The sequence below is a fragment of the Brachypodium distachyon genome, chromosome 2, assembly GCF_000005505.3.
Source record: "Brachypodium distachyon strain Bd21 chromosome 2, Brachypodium_distachyon_v3.0, whole genome shotgun sequence".
Taxonomy (NCBI): Eukaryota; Viridiplantae; Streptophyta; class Magnoliopsida; order Poales; family Poaceae; genus Brachypodium; species Brachypodium distachyon.
Genome location: NC_016132.3, coordinates 58448097 through 58468372, shown reverse-complemented (window position 1 = coordinate 58468372; position 20276 = coordinate 58448097). Strand labels below are relative to the sequence as shown.

General features: G+C 45.6%; 5 protein-coding genes and 1 long non-coding RNA gene across 7 annotated transcripts; 2 read left to right on the top strand and 4 right to left on the bottom strand.

The window, feature by feature from the left end:
* Nucleotides 1–383: 383 nt before the first annotated feature.
* LOC100827758 (protein MITOFERRINLIKE 1, chloroplastic) lies at nucleotides 384–1904 on the bottom strand. Its single transcript, XM_014899304.2, has one exon. It carries the CDS (start codon nucleotides 1803–1805, stop codon nucleotides 690–692), a length of 1116 nt encoding a protein of 371 aa, XP_014754790.1. The 5' UTR covers nucleotides 1806–1904; the 3' UTR covers nucleotides 384–689.
* A 394-nt stretch (nucleotides 1905–2298) lies between these two features.
* LOC100833487 (PH, RCC1 and FYVE domains-containing protein 1) lies at nucleotides 2299–7691 on the bottom strand. Its single transcript, XM_010234548.2, has 5 exons — nucleotides 7326–7691; nucleotides 4331–6347; nucleotides 4104–4250; nucleotides 3152–3699; nucleotides 2299–2730 (listed from the first exon to the last, which is right to left on the bottom strand). The coding sequence occupies exons 2-5, from the start codon at nucleotides 6239–6241 to the stop codon at nucleotides 2601–2603; spliced, it is 2736 nt and encodes a 911-aa protein (XP_010232850.1). The 5' UTR covers nucleotides 6242–6347; nucleotides 7326–7691; the 3' UTR covers nucleotides 2299–2600.
* A 1254-nt stretch (nucleotides 7692–8945) lies between these two features.
* LOC100827456 (VAMP-like protein YKT61) lies at nucleotides 8946–11628 on the top strand. Its single transcript, XM_003565089.4, has 6 exons — nucleotides 8946–9346; nucleotides 9446–9543; nucleotides 9785–9889; nucleotides 10198–10263; nucleotides 10954–11040; nucleotides 11257–11628. Exons 1-6 carry the CDS (start codon nucleotides 9115–9117, stop codon nucleotides 11305–11307), a joined length of 639 nt encoding a protein of 212 aa, XP_003565137.1. The 5' UTR covers nucleotides 8946–9114; the 3' UTR covers nucleotides 11308–11628.
* Nucleotides 11629–11848: 220 nt separating this feature from the next.
* LOC100833172 (mucin-1) lies at nucleotides 11849–13125 on the bottom strand. Of its 2 annotated transcripts, none has more exons than XM_010235309.3 (3): nucleotides 12747–13125; nucleotides 12259–12600; nucleotides 11849–12172 (listed from the first exon to the last, which is right to left on the bottom strand). In XM_010235309.3, the coding sequence occupies exons 1-3, from the start codon at nucleotides 12846–12848 to the stop codon at nucleotides 12086–12088; spliced, it is 531 nt and encodes a 176-aa protein (XP_010233611.2). In that variant the 5' UTR covers nucleotides 12849–13125; the 3' UTR covers nucleotides 11849–12085. The 2 variants fall into 2 exon arrangements, with proteins under 2 accessions (XP_010233611.2, XP_014753661.1); XM_014898175.2 differs by having other exon boundaries at nucleotides 12259–12603; nucleotides 12747–13123.
* A 17-nt stretch (nucleotides 13126–13142) lies between these two features.
* Nucleotides 13143–14241, top strand: LOC112270647. The gene is made up of 2 exons (XR_002962980.1): nucleotides 13143–13345; nucleotides 13443–14241. It is a non-coding gene; the product is annotated as an uncharacterized LOC112270647 (long non-coding RNA).
* LOC100826955 (MACPF domain-containing protein At4g24290) lies at nucleotides 14096–20231 on the bottom strand. The gene is made up of 8 exons (XM_003565087.4): nucleotides 20034–20231; nucleotides 19480–19785; nucleotides 18361–18599; nucleotides 17874–18075; nucleotides 17315–17383; nucleotides 17048–17234; nucleotides 16070–16236; nucleotides 14096–15190 (listed from the first exon to the last, which is right to left on the bottom strand). The coding sequence occupies exons 2-8, from the start codon at nucleotides 19744–19746 to the stop codon at nucleotides 14495–14497; spliced, it is 1827 nt and encodes a 608-aa protein (XP_003565135.1). The 5' UTR covers nucleotides 19747–19785; nucleotides 20034–20231; the 3' UTR covers nucleotides 14096–14494.
* Nucleotides 20232–20276: the final 45 nt, after the last annotated feature.

Sequence of the window (20276 nt, the reverse complement as noted above, 5' to 3'; positions counted from 1 at the left end):
AACGTGGCAGCAGGTGCTTGTACGTCGTGTCCTCAGAAGGCCCTCCTACAGATTTCTCCTACAAGAAGTGCCTAGAGAATTTGATCAAGATTCATTACCCACATGCTGCTGATTCATTCTGCGAAAAGTACTTCCAATGATGAACCATAGGATGTTCATTTGCCTCAAACTGTGATCGCTTGTAGCAGTGTCATCTTAAATGATGTCATATACGATTTCTGTGGTCCCAGATGTCCACAAACTTAAATAGTAATTTAGTACGCCTGTAACATTCTATAACTGTGATATTTTCTGAACAGTAGCAAACAAAACAGCGTAAATGCCTGAAATATTTGCATGGCTGCTACAGTAGTGGAGAGTTTTAGCCAACAATATGCTTTGGGTTAATGGAAACTGGAACACAAAGCATTCAGGTTTGTGAGCTTTCATTGTAATCACACACCCATGCGCACATACACATAATGAAAGGAGTAAAATCAGGTATTCCACAAAATGTATTCCCATACTGCTTCATATTATCACTTCTCATATCCTTCAAACTCTACAACTGAAACTTTAATGATGCTAAAATAAAAACATTAAGCGAGTACAGCATCTGCATCATATCATAGCTAGGTAGCCACAACAAAACTCCACACTCCCGAAGCAAGCAATTACCTTCCTGAAAGAAGGAAAGGAAGCATACACCCTCAAGCTGCGGCAACTCTGGTCTTGATCTCTGCTGCGGCTTTCCTCTCACACCCTTCAAGGTATGACTTGAGGATGGCGAGCCTCGCCGTCTCAAAGGCACAGTAGCCTATCGCCGCAAAGCACGCACTGTGCAGGATCCTCGGTCCAATGCCCCGGGACAGACCCATCAGACCTTCCTCTGCGACAACCTCCCGCATCGTCCCCACCACCGTGCGGCTCCCCTCGGTGCCCACCCTTGTCATCAGCCGCGTCTTGACGACATCCAGTGGGGTGGTGAGCGCCGCCGATATCGCGCCTGCGAGAGCGCCACACAGCACGCTCTCCCCAGGCGTCATGTTCTCCCTGTCGCTGTGCTTCAGAGTGAAGGCCTTGAGGTACTCGAAGGAGGAGTAGCTGAGCACCCCGGCTGGGAGGTTGCGGAGGAGGGTGGCGGTGTAGCCGGCGTAGAGGCCGAAGAAGCCGTCGGCCTGGAGGATCTGGAGGAGCACCTGCCAGGAGCGGCCCTTGGCGGCGCCCGACTGGAGCCGCTGCGTGATGAGCTCCTTGGGGACCATGATGGCGGAGGAGGATATGTTGCCGCTGGCGCCGGCGAGCGGGGGCACGAGGAACGGGGGCAGGTGCGGGCGGAGCAGCGACTTGGCGAGCTCGCAGGTGCCGAAGTAGATGGCGGAGGAGGAGGCGGAGCCGAGGATGACGGCGGAGAGGCCGCGGTAGAGGCCCAGCGGCCCGTCGGCGCGGAGGATGTCGAGGAAGACCTGCCACGAGCCGCGGGAGGCGGCGCCGGCCTGGAGGCGGGTCTTGACGGCGTCGATCGGGAGCAAAGCCGCGTAGGTGAAGGCCCCCGCCGCCGCGCCCGCGCACGCCCCGATGGCCGCGCGCGCGAGCGGTGTCGGCACCTGCGCCGGCGCGGGAGCCTGAGCCGCGGAGGTGGGGATGGGGATGGGGATGGAGAGGGAGGAGGAGGAGAAGACGGCGGCGTGGGAGGAGGCAGGCGTGTGGTGGAGGAGGAGCGAGGTGAGGTCGGAGAAGAGGGAGGGGAAGTCCTGCAGGGAGCGGCCGCCGGCGGAAGGGAGCGCGAGGGAGAGCGGCTGCGAAGTCGGCTTGGACGACGGCATCTCCGCTCGTCGCCGGCTCCGGCGCTGGGATTCAGTGGACGTGGAGAGGCCGCGGGGGATCTGGAGGAGATTTGGGAGGATAGAAATGCGCTGCTCGAGTAGTACTGTAGCAGGAGTTTCAAAATAATTAAGTGGGACGTTTTCTTTTTCAAATTTTGCATTCGAATTCAAATCCTTCGTTTGGAAACACTCCAGCATCTTTCTCACAACATTGATAAGCACTCTTTAATTATCTTGATACGAAAAGCTTCAAACAAATCGATAATTATATCGTGTATAGAAGACGGAATCTGCTGGAAAAACAGTCGCAAGAGAAATGACAAGGCATTACTCACTAAAATTTGTTAATCTTGATAATCATTTTGTTTTCGGTTAAACGTTTGCATGATGCTCAGTGCGGAAGACTGTTTGATTCTTTATCCTGGTATTTGTTTAGAATTTGGTTTCATAGGCATCAAAGAAACCGCAACGTCACAGGATGAAATGCGATGCAGAAACTTTGGAAGATGGCTAGAGAAATTTTATGAATGTTACTCCTGAATTGGCTACAGAATTGGGGGAAAGAGGAGGCTGGATCTCAAACACACCCTCCACTCCTCTTTCCCAGACTAGCATTTGGCAGCTCTATATTTACATTACATCCAGGGCACAGGGCAGGGCTACAAAACCCTTGTATTATGCCTGCCTGCCTGCCTGAATGGATGATCCAATTGCGGAACAAGGAATAAACTATCGACATTGCAGGAGAAAAAATGAAGCTCGGATGATCGGCTAGGCAGCAAGTCAGTCCTCAGGTCATCTGGCTGACCGGGTCGATGCAGCCGATGATGCTCGCTCAGAGCTCCTCACGTCGTACCGTTCATAAACCTTTTCATGGTTCTCGTTCCACCAGTTCTCTGCTTGATGCTCGCTAAACCGTCTTCGACTGGAAATGGTTTGGAACAAGGCAGGTTAAAATTTGGTGAAGAAAAGAACATGTAAAGCAAAGTAAACATTTCATGGTTCTCAGTAAGCTCCCAGCATAGACTTCATGTCATTAGATAGAGTAGGTTGGCAGCAGTTGAGGTGCTGATTAGTAAAGAGGGTAAGAAACAATTGAATAAGCCGCATGACACAAAGCATTATACAATAAATGGTAATTAGACTGAACCAGGGAATAGAACAGCCTTCTATTTTATGCTCTTGGACATGCCACTATCAATAAGTAGCTGCATGCAACCTATTTTCTGGGATGTCAGACTCAAGAAGTGAATTGCTAAAACTTACTCCAGCATATACTCCTATCTATTAAAGAAGAAACAACTATAGCAGTATTTAAGAGGGAAGACAATAAAATATCGACTTACCTGAAGCGCACCCTCTTCAGATCCCGAGTCCCGTCAATAAGCGTCATCAATGTTATGTATACACCTGGTTCATACTGTTCAATCCACTCAGCCTGAACTTGGTTACCGGACAGTGATACCGTGCCTCGAGATTTGTAACCGTCCTCACCATTTTGAAGGGACATGGTATCCATGCTAGCACTATCACCCGCTCTACGGCTTGCAGTGAACAATTCATCACCACTGTCGTGCCCTCTTCGATTTGAATGCTCAGCATCATGAGGACTTGAAACCCTATGTCTGTGAGCACTCACTTCGTTATTTTCACTAATATTATTACCTGGTGATTTATGTTGACCAGAAATTCCATTTGAGTGCAAGGCTCGTCCACTGTTCAGGCTAGGCATGTTTAAAGCATGGATAGACTCATTTCGTGGCTGATGAATCCCATTCATGCTAGAGTAAATAGAACCATGAGACTCAATTCCATTTGGAAACTGTGACTGCTTTGCATCATTGCCATCATAGGCTCCCGGATCTGGAGGCAGTCTTTCAGCCATATCCTTGAGCTACAGCCACAGAAAAGGAAGACACAGTAATCAGGAGGGGAAAGGATTTCAGTAACAAAATCGAAGGAAGTCATACTTAACACAGATGAAGAAAGCTTGATTGAATATTTTGACATGTTACTATGTTAGGCACCAAATACAAAATTTTATTTCAGAACATAAATTTTTTATGACTAAATGAGTCCTTAGGTGCTGAACATTGAGCCATTGCTATTCTTTCAATGTGAAAAATATTACTTTTGTTTTTGGTGCAATGATTAAACCTCCAGCACGAGACCATTACCATAATCTTGGTGTCTTTAATAACCAACAATTTTATGTGCAAGGAATATTGCAGGCAAGCAAAAGCTAAAAATTGATTCATGGGTTTCTGAGAAGAGGAGCACAAAGCTAAGGAATATTACCTGTGCTGTTAGGGATTTTATGACTTCCTTTGCAGCTTTGGACTTTCCAGATTCCTCTGCAACCAGCGTCATGGCCTCTTGTACTTTCTTAGCTGACTTCTGTAACTCCAGGTCTTGGAGCTCACAACGGTGCCTAAGATTATCAACCTAACCAGGTGCATAAATTAGTTTTTGCCCACACAACAAAAAAGAACGCTACATACTGGCACATAAATAAATTGAGATACCTGTCCACGGAGTCTTTCAACTTCCTGATTTAACATCTCATTTTTTTTCGTGAGATTATCAGTAGCACTTTTCGCGATCGAAAGGCCATGTGTTGGTGTGGTAGAACGTGGTGGGCTAGGCTTTCGAGAGAAAGGGGAAACAGCCCTCGAAGTGTTTACCGATCGAACTGCTGGTGTGCGAACTGTTTTTTGAACCGGTCTGTTCAGATCAAATCCACCAGATAAAGCAATATCTCTCAACTGAAGAAGTGAATTCATTTGAGGATTTCGAAGGAATGACAGCGCATCTGTTTTCTTCCCTTGTTTTGCTGCCTTGCTATCCAAACTTCTAATCATATCCAAGTTACTAGGAATAATTGCTTTAGCTAATTTCGCATCAGTATTGCTTTCACCGGAGTGGCGAGGCACAGCCTCTTTCCTCTTATTAACTGCGCTAGAATCAATGGCATTGTTCAATTTCAAGAAACAGGAATCACAAACACGGTAAGGTTTTGCAGGGTTAGGAGCCAACGCTGCCCTCAGCACCTTCCGTGATGTGCACGCATTGCAATGGACATGTCCACAATTATGGCAGTTATGCCTCTTTCGGGTGAACCCAAATGGTTGCCGGCATGAAGCACATTGCGACTGCTCTGCTCCTGACATCCATTTACGTTGGCATATAGCAGCTGTGAAGTTTGCACCACAGGCTATGTGCCTAACTCCCCTGTCTCTCAACACCTCAACCAGTGTAGGTATTTTCCTGTCCTCTATATCTCCATGGCCCAATCTTCCGTTGGCTCCTTTCCCCCAAGTAAAAACCTCACTCTTAACTGTTAAAACTGCAACATGGTAGGAACCACAAGCAACTTGAACAACATTTTCACCCATAATATCTTCAACTAAACACGGGAGCTTACCATCTGAGCGGGGATTCCCAAGCTGGCCATAAACAGTATTACCCATGCCCCATACCTGTCCAGATGTTGTCAGACCCACGGTAAGACTATGGCCACATGCTATCCTGTGAAAATCATAATCAATAAGTGAAGCCACACATGTGGGCTTAACTCGCGGTTCCTTGTCACCATGACCAAGTCGATGTTTGTCACCATCTCCCCATGTGAAGAGCTTTCCAGAAGATATACTTGAACTTGACTGAGTCACTATAACTTCTACGACGGCTGCAGTGTGCCATACACCACATGCAACAGCAATCGTTTTCAACCCTGATAAAGATTCTACCTCCCTTGGACATGGAATGCTTTCTCGGTTTCCATGGCCTAGAACTCCAAAAGTACCATCACCAAAGGTAAATAACTGTCCAGTTGATGTAATCAAGGCCGTATGCCAGGTTCCACAAGAAACATAAGCCACTTGCTGGCCTTCCAATGCTCCTGAAATCCTTTTAGGAATCCAGTGACTTAAGTCCGTACCATGGCCTAAAAGTCCAATATTGTGTGTTCCATCTCCCCAGGTATACAGCTCCCCAGCTGTTGTCACAGCACAAGTATGGAACTCCCCACAAGCAACAAAATCCACATTGCTAACTGCTAATGATTCGACTAGACTGGGGTGAATATAATCTTCTCGTGATCCATGGCCAAGGCGTCCTCCAGATTCTTCACCCCATGTGAAGACTTCCCCGTTTTTTGTGACCAAAGCAGCATGCTTGACCCCACAATCCACATGATACACATCAAGAACTAATTTGGACTCCAAGGGCTTCGGTAATAGGACATCATGCCGCACAGTTGACCTGATTACCGCATCAGAACCAGCTCTTACAGAGTTTTCACAAATAACTTCACCCCACACATACACGTCGCCTGAGGAATCACAGTCATCTTGTGCAGAACCATGACTCGACGTACTAGGGGCACTAGAGGTGCTTACTCTGATAACATCTGAAGAGACCCCTTTAGTGGGCATATCTGTCGCATCTGATCCCCAAGATACTATGGAGTTCTAAAAACAGCACCGATACATATGGACTGCTATCACAGAGGACTAATACGATTGTCAAATATCGAACGACCTGCACATACATATATTTAACAACGACGAGTTGAGAAAATCACTGTGTAACATCGAATTGGTATGCTAAAGTAAATATAAAAATTACAGGAAGAGAAGTGGAAACTTTCACTGATATGGTCAAAGGGCAGGTTTGTGGGGAACAAAATAACAGCACACAAGTTATGTTTAACATTAACAAGAAAACATGATTGAGAAGCTCAATGTACTGTCCCATGGCCATGAGATGAGAGCAGGACTTTGAGTAAAACAGGTTCGGTATAGCAAAGAACCGAAAATTATAATATTGTGCACTGTATCAGTATCACACTTGTCAGTGATCTCACATGTCTGGTCCTATGAAGCGGCGTAATTGAGTTTCAGGTTTCTATGTTTCCTAAACTTGTATACTCTTTTCTCATCCACAATATACAATGCCCATATCGAAATTGAATGACTATATAAATAAAACCACTAGTCTCAGCCTAGATAAATCGAAATGCATGGAATGACTACATCGAAATCGAAGCATAGAATCGCTTTGCAACTTCAGCCTAGATAAAAACCACTAGTCTCCACCCAATAGATCAAGGTAGCAATAGTAATGCATTAATCAACCTGCACTTAGCCCGTGACCACACTGTGTATAGTACAGAACTTGCATCTACAATTCGCCGTGAGTAGCCCAAAGCATTCCCCAATCCCCATACACTCGTGGTGAGTAGCTCTTCACTGCAAGTGGGACAGCAGCCAGCCTCCCCTCTCTCTTCTCACCCCAACAACGCAACCACAGAACATCTCTTGAACCGCAAAATTCCCCCACCAACCTAATCGGCGCCGCCGCTACGAGCTAAGCCTCCCCAGCACGCACTCCACAAAGGAAACCACTAGTCTCCATCCACGCCGCAAGCAACCACAGGCGACATGAGCCTCCTCCTCTCTACCGGCCACTTCGGCCCCAAACACGGCAGGAAAAAAAAGAACGCAGATTTTGCGGTACCTGAGGGGGGACAGGAACCGAGGAGCGGGCCGAGATCGTCTGAAACCCTAGATACTTCGCCGGCCCTCCTCCTCCTCCAAGATCCGGCCGAACTGGGGAGGGCGGCGCAGCCAGGCCGCCGGCGGCCGCACGCCGGGCGGGGAGTCCCGGCCTTGCTTCTCGAGGAGGAGGCGGAGTGGGCGGAGGAGGGAGATGAGACCGGAGGGAGCGGCGGAGACGAGAGGAGAGAGAGAGCGCTGAGCTGCTGCTGCTCGCTGCGGGCTTCTTCTTCTCTGCCTGGTCGTCTTGCCTGCACGAGGAAAAAGAGGGCAGCTTTGCTTCTTGCGTTGCCTTGCTCTGCCTACTCTGCTGCAGCCCCTCTCTCTCCTTTTCCTTCTGTCGCCATTTTATCTTGCCCAATTTAGTCAACATAAAAGAAATTGCACCATTTATTCGCCTTCTTTTAACTGTGTAATGGTCGGCTGTCAAAAAAAACGTGTTATGGTCTTCACAATAAAAAGGTTTGTTTATAATCTAATCATTTTTTTATAATGTACTAATCCTTAAGAATGACTAGTCGTCGATTTGCATTTTGAAAAAGGATGGTTATTTGAGCGGTAGTTTCGAACATTTGGTTTTTCTTCACAGTGGTACTACCATGCTAATTTTATCAACTTCTACGAATAGATCACTTAGTAAATAAACCAACTACACTTATCCAACAACAAAGATAAACGTCAATTTTTTTTATCTTGAGCATGGTTGACCCTACAACGTTGTGACATATTGTTTGATGATCCATGGACTTTGTAAGATCATCTAAGATCAACACTAAAAGGTGAAATCCTGCATGATAACATCTCAACATATATTTCCTCAATCACATATTAAGTGACTCAAATTTGTACAAATATGAATGTATCTATATACTAAAATACGTCTAAATACATATAATATTATGGCACTTAATATGTGCCAAATCGTCAACTCCGTCTTAACGCGTGGCGTCACACGGTAGTGGTGTCCGTAGTAAAAGTGTTACCATGTTAAGACGAATTACAGAGATGAACGACAAGCATGGCTACAGCATTAGTTAGGAGGATGGATGTATGTCAACACGTGACTTGACTTGTTCTCTAGCTTAGCTTAGCTAATTTCCTTTTTTACAGCAGCCAGCTTAGCTTTATTTTGTGGCTTTTGACCGAACCGTACCTGGACCGCTGCAAACTTCCCAACGGAGAAAACGTCCAGACCCGCGTGTGACTCTCCTAGACTTTATTTTATTTTTGGGAAAGTGTGACTCATCTGACTCTCCTAGATTTGATTTTTTTTTAGCGGGCTCTGACTCTCCTAGAATCCTAGATTTTTCTTTTTTGGAGACAACCCTAGAATCCTAGATGGGGCTGGCTGTTCAACGCAGAGCTCTTGGTCCATCTGTCTGTCTGGAATGCCCATCCCGGCTCTCAGCTAAACGGGCTTAGCCCGGCCCAGACTCGTTGAGTATGTTTATGAGTGATCCGTGCTGTGCCGGCCCGCTCCGGCCGAACCTAGGCCCAGGCACGGCACCGGCCCGTTTAGCCTTGTGAGCCCAAAAAGTCCCGTTATATATCTTAAAAATTCAGAAAAATCCAAATTCCCGTTCCCGTTCCCAAAGAGAAAAGAAAACTCTAGAGACGGCACACGCCCACGATTCTACTCCCCCAAATCGCATCGCATCGAATTCGCCGGCGCGGCACGCACCGAACCCGAACTCTCTCCTGATCGCCGCCAGCCACACGCCGTCGCATCGCATCCGATTCCTCGCCCCGCGATGAAGATCACGGCGCTGCTGGTGCTCAGGTCGCCCGGCGACTCCTCCTCCTCCTCGTCGGCGACGGGGGGCGGCGGCGGGGAGCAGCAGGCGGCGGTGCTGGCGAACGCGTCGGACGTGACCCAGTTCGGCTTCTTCCAGCGGCCCGCGGCGCGCGAGTTCATCGTCTTCGTCGCACGCACCGTCGCGCTCCGCACCCCCGCCCGCAGCCGCCAGTCCGTCCAGCACGAAGGCACGTCTTTCCTTCCCTCCCCCTGTCGCTCCAGGCTTTGCGCAATTTTGATCTCATGACCTTTGCGCCTCTCTGACTCCTCCGACCCCCCGACTGCAGAGTACATGGTGCATTGCTACAACCAGAACGGCCTCTGCGCCGTCGCCTTCACCGACGACCACTACCCCCGCCTCAGCGCCTTCTCTCTCCTCAACCAGGTACTACCAACCTCTCTGTCACCCGCTCTTCTGATATGGAACCTCGACTCAGGATGCGTTCGTGTGCCCGATGATCAGCAAATCTTTAGTTTCCCACACTGTATGTCGTTCATGGCTTTATCGTTTCTGCCACGATTTCAACACTCTCCAGTGGATTACTGTTTGAGGCTAGGTTCTTGTAATAGTGAATTAGAAATTCCCGTTTGTTTCACGGCAGTTGTCCGTTTTGAGTTTTTCGCAGATTCTGGAGGAGTACGTGAAGAATTTTGGGGAGTCATGGAGGACAGCAAACGACAACGCCACCCAGCAATGGCAATATTTGAATGACGCGTTAACAAAATACCAGGTTTGTTTGTTAACCATAAACCATCTCTAATGTTTTCCATCTCTGCTTGAGTAAGTAGCTCTGGAAGAAACAAACCCACATTGCGGCCGGCTGACAGTCTTTTCTGCGGGTAGTCATCCATTGGCAGCTTGTCCTTGGAAATGATTTGAGAAAGATCCTTCTCTGCGAGAAAATAGTTGACGCGCCTCTAGTTTTCAGGAGTGTTTGTACAGTTCTGAAATACATACCTCAAGCATGGTTTCACTGGCTAAATTATGCTTATTTTGTCAATTATTGATTTGTTTGCCTTCCAATTATTTTTATTGCAGGATCCTGCAGAGGCGGACAAATTGCTGAAAATTCAGAGAGACTTGGATGAAACCAAGATCATTCTTGTAAGTAATGCTATACATGTGGACTAATATGTTTTTCAAGTTATTGCCCAGCTCACCCAAGTTATTTTATTTATTTGGCCAAGTTTTTGTAAGTAAAAAATATGCAGTCCTATTGAGCAATGAGTAAACTGCACAAAATCCAATGTGCATAGCTGTTCTATATATATGTTGTACATAATGAATAAGCTGGGCCTATTTTAACTGGATATTCCATTAACATGAACAGATGTACACAAGTCCATAACTGTTGGGTGTAGGTTAGAGAACTATATCATGAGAGATATTTTGATGCCCTGTATCCCTTCTGTCCTGCTATTTGAATTAACTTTTGCCATCTCAAATGCTATCCCCATAGATTTACTAGCTATTCTTGCAATGCGCACCTATGCAAGGTTGAACATATATGAATTTATTGTGTCTGCTCACTTAAACAAACTCTACATGATTGAACCAGGAATTCATTTTTATTGTGTCCGCACTTTGGATGGACAGCTGTGAATAATGACTCAATTATCTGTGCCAGGCATACTCCGTTTTTTCTTGTAAAAAAATGTCTGTGTGTTTGGATGCTTGCTATTTATGTAGGTACAAAGCTAGATGAATATGCCCATGAATGGCTATTGTAAGATGGTTCTGTTATTTTTCTGCAAAATTATTCATTTGTTTACCCATAAATTGGATCATTTGCAGCACAAAACCATTGATAGTGTGCTGCAAAGAGGCGAGAAATTGGATAAGCTAGTGGAGAAGAGTTCAGATCTGAGCGCTGCTTCACAGGTACTACAGTTCTCGCTGGGTTATTGCGGTATACGAGTTGACAAATCCATGATGTGCATACTGGTCCTGGTTTAAATGGAAAACAAAAATACATTTATCACCCCTTGTAACACTTGATAATTTTCATCATTGTTTAAATAGAGAAACAGGTCAATCGATCGGTCCCGTTCATTATGTATTTATACTGAGATGGAATTTTCTGCCGTTCATCTGCAGATGTTCTACAAGCAGGCCAAGAGAACCAACTCTTGCTGTACAATCCTGTAATAAACCGCAGCTTCCTGCCTAAGGCGACGCTGCGGCGGTATTAAGCTCTCAGTGCATAGTGCCAGCGTGGTGTCTTCCATTTTCTCTTTCTCTAATCCTTAGACGAGAGCTATATATCATAAAAACAACGGTAACACGTGTGTGATTCTCTGTAAGTAACACTAACATAAGTGTGTGGTCAGGTTCTGTCATTGTGTGTGACTGGACTTGTGTTAATTTGCTACTGTGTTGTGTTGGAGCTACGGCCTGGTGCTGATGACATCTGTTACTGCTAACTTACAGCTATCTCCTAGAAAGTGGTTGCTGCACTTGCACTACTCACTGTATTCCCAAAGAAACTGGTTGCTCGTTGGCTGATCCAATATTTGACATAGCCACACAGGACATGAAATCAAAACTGGCAAGTTTACAGATGATTTATCCTGTCCAGTGATTGAGAAAACTGGAAGCACAATTGTAGCAGTCGTGCCAAGCATAAAACATAACTGATGCGACATGCTTGCAAATGATGACAGACGGCAATGAGAGTGCAGTTCGGATCTCGGACTGAATAATCACAAAATCTTTCAGCACGCAGCTGGTGGAGAATGCGAGAACGAGACATGATCCACAGAATATTTTACAGGCGTGCAAAATCTGCTCGTCCATGTAAACACAAGATCAAAATGACAGAAAGAAAGACCAAAATGACAATTACTAGCTCACATCACTACATCAGTCTAAAGAGGATAATATACGCAAAAGAAAAAGTCTAAAGAGGATAAAGATAAAAGGACAATTAGTTGAAGAGCAGCACGGAGAAGGCGAGCAGGAGCCCAATCATGGCGGCCGGAGCAGCTCGGAGGAGTGAAGCACGGCCCACCACCTGCAGAAAGCAAAGGCAAAAAGGCAGCTCAGGACAAGGTCATGTCACTATCACTGGTGCTATCACCAAAAGGGTTGCATTTTGACCTTGTCGTGGGTTTGTGTGGTGTCGGGGAGCGGCAGCACGGAGGCGGTGTCGGTGACTCCCGTCGGCAGAGGCACCGTCGGGTTGCTCCCGATGAACGGGTAACCCTCGCCGCCGCCGCCCGGGGCTCCCGCGACCGGAGGCGCCGCGGTGACTCCCACCGTCGGCTGCAAGGGGAACCCGAAGTGCGGCGTCGTGGTTACCGGAGCAGGAGAATACACCGGCGCCGGCAGATCGTCGGCCCCGGCGGTCGGCGCAGGAGCGGGCGCCGGCGACGACGACGACGGCGCCGGAGCCGGAGACGAACCTCGGCGCCCGGGATCCGCAGGCTCCGACCGCCACTGCTGCTGCAGGATGAAAAAGTTCAGTAAAGCCAAGACAGTTCAGTTCAGTAAAGATATGGGTACTCAACTTTGCTTCACTAGCTAGTAGCTAGCAGCCATGGCGAGAAGAGAAAAGGAGGAAGACGAAGAGCGAGTTAGTTGGTTACCGTGGAATGCTCGGCCGAGACGCCGGCGACGACGACGACAGAGCAGAGAAGCCACACGGCGGCGGCGGCGAGGGCGCGTGCGCCGCCATTGCGCCGCTCCATCTTCAGTAGCAGCTGCAATTCAAGTCCCCAATGGACAGCAACCGGTAGCTCTAGATGCCGGCCGCTCTTCAACCGGCCTGATAGAGAGGCTCAAACGGGAGCTAGCTAGCAGCTGTTGCTCTGCTCTCTGGGCTCTGCGGAGGTTGGTGGTGTGAGCTTTAATGTGCGGCTGGGCACTGAGGAGTGAGTGATGATTTATGATGATTGAGATGAAGGGCAGCTGCTGCGTGCTTTGGCTATACGAGCAAGCAGCGTGCAGAGAAAAAGGACACCGGACTAGAGCCAGCGACAGTAGAACCGAAAGCTCTACCTTTCTTTCTCTCTGGGAGTGAGTGAGTGAGTGAGTTGAGGGTGGGGGTTCCGAGGCATTTGGAATCTTTGGATACTGTGCAGCACCAGCGACCAGCGTGCGTGTCGAGCCCGTGCTCTTTCTGCTTTGCTTTGCTTTCGCGGTACTAGGCACGAGAAGGAATGTTTTCAACCTTGAACCATCCCATGTAAGTGTGCATTCGCCGTAACACAATTGACTAATTTGCATGATGATGGTGGAATTTTTTTAACAATGCAGCTACTCACTAGCTAGTGTTACTCCAGAGATGCCAAGCAGGGCATGCCATTGATGATGGTGGAGGCGTAATTTGTTTTCGGGGGTTGCCGTCCTTGCACAATGCAACAACATTGCTATTTGGGCTTCCAAAAATACCCCATTGCATGGTCTGGCCGGGCCTCAATGAATTGAAAGACTTGATTGTTCGCTAGCTAGCCCACCGAATTTGACTCCAAACCGGTATGCTCCCAAATCCGATCGGGACTAGAGCTTCAACAAAAGTACAAAACAATGTACAAATTACTCTCTCAAACAATGTACAAATATTTCTCAGGAAAAAAAACAATCTACAAATCGCACCCAAATCCGATCATGGCCGACGTGGAGAACCCTGGGCTCTTTTTCTTCCTCGTGGGTGACTGGGACGCCGGGAACCCAGAGGGAACGAGGATCGTAGACAGCTTGTTGCAATGTAGCCCCCTTACTTGATCTCTCCGGCCGGGACCTCACAACGTGGTCCGTCTACTTAGTTCCATCTTACGTGCTTTCACGAAGAAGACGAGGGGATGAGTGAGGAAATAAAAAGAAAAATGCAAAGGGTTCGACAGAAAAGACGAAGCGCCCGACACCTGTGGTTCTGCGAAGAAATTTTGCAGAAATGTTGCCTTGTGAAAAGACTGCCTCAAAAACTGCTTTTCTATGAAATGTAAACCAGCAATACGTCGAGATATGTTAGCCCCGAACGCGCGTACCACACAGCCAAAAACAGTTCTCTTGTTCCATTTGTGTATATACAAATAATTTGATCTATCATCTAATTAACCCTAGTCAACGCAAGTCCACACGCCACCACAACAACAATTTTCTCCTCTTCTCATTCTACTCAGGATTGAGTAGCACTCATTCCTTGCATCCATGCCTGGATTCTTTAATAAACAGATAAGCCACAAATGTGTATACAACACAAGCTAACAACGAGTGCACAGATGCCATGAAGCTTTCTAAATCTTTTCATCCATCTGTGTCCTCACGGTTAGCTGCACGTAAAAATAAGGGGATGATGACCTTTTGCTTCAGTTCTCGCTTGATTCCGGGGTTTCTAAAGTTCTTCGTCGAGCGCATACTCGTCGTCAGGCAGCATAGCGGTCAGGAGCGAGTAGCGCACCCGCAGAGATATCTTGCCCCTCTCGAGATTGAGCTTCGCGCCCGACACCACCCAGTAGCCCGGAAAGTCCTGTGGCCCGCGCATCATCTCCGTCATGTCCACAAACTTGAGCAGCTTCGGAGCCTGCACTGGAGCAGGCGGCCCGCCAGGGTACACCGCCGAGTTGATGTTCACGTCCGTGGGGCGCGGCATCGGTTTCTGAGCTGCTGTGGAGAAGTGTGTGCTGATGAGCGTTGAGATGAGGCCTGATTTCTGGATCAGGTTTGGAGATCCCTCCCACTCAGGTTGCCTGACCGTTGAGGCGTTCAAGACTTTTGAGAAATGCAGTCGAAGGAACAGTATTTTCTTGAAGCCTTGGTTGATCACTTCTAACTGTGCTCCTGTGACAATGGAAGAATCTTCTGATTCCACTGGTGCTGTGCAGACATGGGAGAAGCGCTTCCAGGAACCAATTGGTTCCAAGTATTTGCGGTCATATGCTTCTGGACTTTGGTGATTGTAAGGGTCATCTTCAAGCTGAATGATCTGAGGAAGAGAGCAGAGATGCTGGAGATGTATTGCTAATTTGTTGCTCTTCTTTCCTTCTAGAAACAACCGGAGCCCCGTGATAGGTCTTTTGCCCACATCAACCTGCACCAAAATTTTAAAATCTGCTCAAAAGATGGACGAAAGTTCCATAAAAATAATAAAACGAGACCCATATCGGAGTGGAAACTGATAAAATAATAAGCTTGCATCAATAAGAGGCAACTTACCGTTCAAACTTTTAAGCTCACCAGAGTATATCCTTTAAGTAGTGTTGATTGGCAACTTGTATCAACAATAAGTTTAGGTAGAAATTTGAAAATTTTAAAATTATTAATCTGACAGAAACTAAACAGTAAGCATGCCATAGTCTAATAATGCTACCGCCATTTTTGTCATTACCAAACACAACTAGCACTACCATGTCTTGCCATTCCTAGGTAATATTAGGAATATGATTATTGCCAAACAGAATAGAATGGCGCTTCCAGTTTTGATAATGCAACCAGTGTTGGGGTACAAGGGTACTAGGCTGACTCGACAATTGCACACTGAAATTTCCCCACTTAACTTTTTATACATTTATTGTTATAGATACTTACCACAGCATATACCCAATGCATTATCCAATCCCTCCTCTATCTAGATCTCGCTATCGTGTATAGTTGGAAGAGAGTTATCTGCCCAGACGTTCGTAGTTCAGTTGTGAGTTGTATAACATATAAGAACATCAGCCAGAGATCGGGCAGATCAACTATCTATGCTAAGATCGATTTCTTTGTGGAAAGAAAAGCACTATAGACTCTCTGCACAGAAGAATCTGAATGGACAAATACATAGGAAAATTTTTATCTACAACACCTAACCTATGGCTACTTTCCATGACACATTTAGGAGATCATCATACAGAGTAATAAAGGATAAAACCAAGAAAATTATAAACAGAAACTATTTCAAATACGGCAACAGAAAAAGTGTGCATACCATGTTGGTACAAACATAAAGCTTCGGACCAATAAAATTTACTGGTAAAGATGCACTGCTTCGCCTTTTGCTCTGAGGACCCAGAGGGAGGTCACTATAAACTGGTGCCCATTGCCTTGGTAGCTGGAACTCCAAAAACTGGTGTAATTCCTCGATGGGGGGCTTATCTGCATGAAATTCAAATATATCACCTAATTATCACTTATCACATTATTCATTCCACTGTTGGCTGTAGAAAATGCTGTTTTTTTCTAGCTTGCTTGTTTGTTTATGTACTAATGATATAATGGTGACCTGTACCCGTAAAGAATTTTCCCTGAAACAGGCAACATTTATTTTACTTCGTTTGCAGTTCATTACTAAGAATTTGATGACATTAAGACTTTATAATGAAACACAAATTTATATTGAAGATGAAACTAACAAAGAGCATAGAGCCTCACAGTTGCAAGCTGATGATGTGATGTTGTGCTAAAGAGAGTAGTACTTCAGCAACAGATGAAAATATATGGAGTGAACTCAGTGAAGTCAATGAATAAAGTTAGAAAGGTAAATTTCTTATCAAATATTCACCAAGAACACCTTTCATAGAATCACTGAGCAATAGGGACTTAGTTTGTGAAAAAATAAGTCAGCTCTCATTCCTGCTCGACCATTAGGATGGCCAAGGGTGCAGGTTCCGAAGCCCTGAATAGCCTATAGATACAAAACTTAAACCCTATACATGCAGTGATTTGCATGTTCTAAAATAGCCTACAATATACATAGATGGAGAATTTAGTTCTTTCATACACACTATCATGAACTATAAACTGACAACAAGGAAGCTGTATGGCGAAAAAGGTTGAAGATCAGATTTTTCTTAATGTTATAAATAATTATGTGGTTTCAACCTCGAACATTTCATGATTATAGGTTAAGAATGGAGAGATGACATAAATGATTCAGCAGCTTGAAAGGGTGAGAAATCGCACTTACAACGAAGGTACAGATTAATTGCGTGATTCAGAAATCCACTACCAGGAACTCCATTCAACAGTGATGTAATAGGTATAAAGGACATTGAGATAACATCAGGCTCTGCTTGAACAGTATTCAGCCACTCGATATGAGACATAATATCTTTATCCCTTCCACCTCTTCGTTTAGGCATCATCACCAAATCCTGATATATCACAATCAGACAATCAGTAAATATAAATAAGACTTCACATGAACAGATGGTATCAACACAAAGACCTATACCTCTGTTGTAGTGTAAGAGTTCAGTGGACTGGACTCCACAAATCTCAGTCGGTGTTCTCTTCTGTCACTCTGCAGGCATGGCAAACATAAATCTCTGAGCTAAGAAAACGCACAAGGACCCTTTGTAGTCTGTACCAACATATATGACTCACATAATAAAACGTTATGACATGATGTTAGAATTCAAGTGAACAACCTACACACAAATAGCATCGCCTCTTGGAATAACAGATCAAGAGCAAGGCAATTGGCACATATGTCATCCTTTTCCATATGTGTCTACTGTGTATGGCTATTGGCAGATTCACAGACCACATGTGTGTATGTCAGTTCCACAAATTCAAATTAAAGAAGTTAGAGCTGGTCTGCAATCTATTTGCACTGATCAAAAGCTGCAGTCCTGTGAGTACTGAGTACTGCCAAACTACAGATGTGAAACATAGTTTATTGCACAAGTAGCAAGCTATGGTAATACTAGATACCAGTTAAGATTTAGTGTGGAATAGAAATATTCAAGGGGAAGTGAAAGGCAAAGAAAATTTAGAGGCCGGTGAAACACCTTATCCTTCCCATATGCATCCCTGAAACTAATGTCAGATTGCCCATTTGCATCAAGAAATCTCCTATCAGACATCTCCTTCAATCGTTTTTGAACATCAACAGCTTGCAAGCTTGACGAATGCTGTTGTTTCAAATAAATCACATCCTTCCCTCCCATTTTTACACCAACAACTATATGAGTCCCAAATTTTTTAATGAACCTGCAGGGCAAAGCAATTAAAGTTGAAGTTCAGATTTATGAAAAAAAAACTTGGGATAAAAATGAATCACACGTCTTTTCAGGGTATAAGTCTTCATCCAATGGTAAAAAGCAAACTGATTTATCCATCCATCAACCATGATTGTATGATTAAGAAATAAAACAGTTCAGAGAAAGGGAGGTAGTAGAAACTAGACCATTTGGACTTTATTGAAGGAGTAAAATACGAGGCTTATCTTATTTCATCCGCCTTTAAGGTATGATTGGACTAAAATAAGCATCTAACCTTGCCAAAGCAGCTGGTTCCCAGGTTGATGGAACAGCTTGCTTAACATGATCTCGGAGTACAATCTGTGCCTTTGAGAGTGCAACAGTATACAGTGTGATACACCAGCCATCAAAAGCAAGTGACTTCGTACTAGCAGCATCTTTCTGCCAGCAGCCAGTAAATTCAAACATATTATTGAACAAGCCAGATGGGATTTTTCCGGACAAGGATAACTCCTGGTTGAATTGCTCTGACATCTGCAAAATGTTTTCATAATTTTAGGAAGCTGGCTATTTTTTCTGAATATTGTAAACACAACGCAAGCATTGGTTTTTACAGGTCAAATTATGTTCGGCTATTTAAAGCATTTCCATGACATCTGAGGATGAGAATATATGATGTGGAAAAAAAGCTGTACTAGTGATAGCATGAAACATAATGTTCAGTAAGAGAGATGGTATATCAATCGCCAAGCACACAACAATTAGAAACACGATATATATATATATATATATATATATATATATATATATATATATATATCATGCTTATGCAGCAAATAGATCATAGTGCCCTACTAGAGCAGCATTGCAACAGAACTCCTGCCTTTTGAGTTGGAAATAGACTGCCTGTGTATGAATGTGGTAACATTATCTACATGCACCTCACATTACTCAGACTGGAAGTAAAATTTTGTCTGGCAGTATAAATCTCTGCAGGCCTCAAAAAGTATGGTTCTTATATAGTTTGTACTCTCATAATCTATGTTACCAGCACTACAAATTGCTAGTCATCCACAGTCAGGTAGTTCGAAAATGCTAAATTGAACTATGCTTTCTTATTTCCCCCAAAAAATATCCTATAAACAGTTTTGTTACTACCTTTTATTGAACTAAAGAATAACTAGTCGAATGAGCTTTAGTGTACCCTTTGAAGTTTGAACTAGGCATGCTACAACTTTATTTCGTACTAGTTCAAGTAGCGAGAGCTCACCATGAGTCAGCGATTGTTACTATATTGCAGTAACCACACATTTACATGGCATCTTATGGTATACTTCATCATTTTCAACTGGATATCATACAAGAACACAATAGACAGACGAATCGAAGTGGGCATACAAACAAACATACACACCTGCTGAAATGACAGGACATCAGACCGGAACCGCATCCGCTCCCCTTTGTCGCACTTGATCGACCTGGGCACGCCGGCAACCGTCAGGTTACCTGGCAGCACGATGTCCTGAGCCCCATCATGATCGAGCTCAATGAGCGACGGGTCAGGCGAACCACGCTGCTTGCAGAACTTGAGGCGTAGATCGGAGACGACGTCGTAGCCGAGACCGATGGACCGTATGGCGGTCTCCGCGGCACTCTGCAGCATCTCCTTATGCGTCGCCATCTTCGCTCATCCCACGAACGCCACCAGAATTTTCTAATCCTAGAGTTAGCATATATTTCCGGAGAAATCAGCAGACAACATATAATGTAATACTATAAATGAACCTTCTGCAATTGCAGCTGAAACAGCTGAATTAGTCAAAGGGTGGACCAGAAATCCCCGCTGAACGGCTAGAACTGGAGGTAGCAAGAGGCGGATCTAGACGGCGCGGCCGGCGAGAACCTAACAAAGACGCGTAATTCTTCGGTTCGGGACTAAGGAATCCCTGGAGGACGGAAAGCTCGTACCTTTATGAATCGCAGTCCACGGAGCGGAGACGGCGGAGAACGCCGCAACGAGGCGGGCGCGAGGCGTCGGCGCTGGCTACGAGCTGCGGCGCGGCGGCGGCTCTGGGGTGCTGCTCTAGGGTTGGGTTGGAGCTTGGGCGTGGGGTTGAAGATCAGGAGAAGAGCGTGGGGAGGAGGAAGGGGAAAGGTAGGGGGAAGAGAGTAGCTGTAGAAGAGACAGTGACAGACATTTAATTTCCCTTT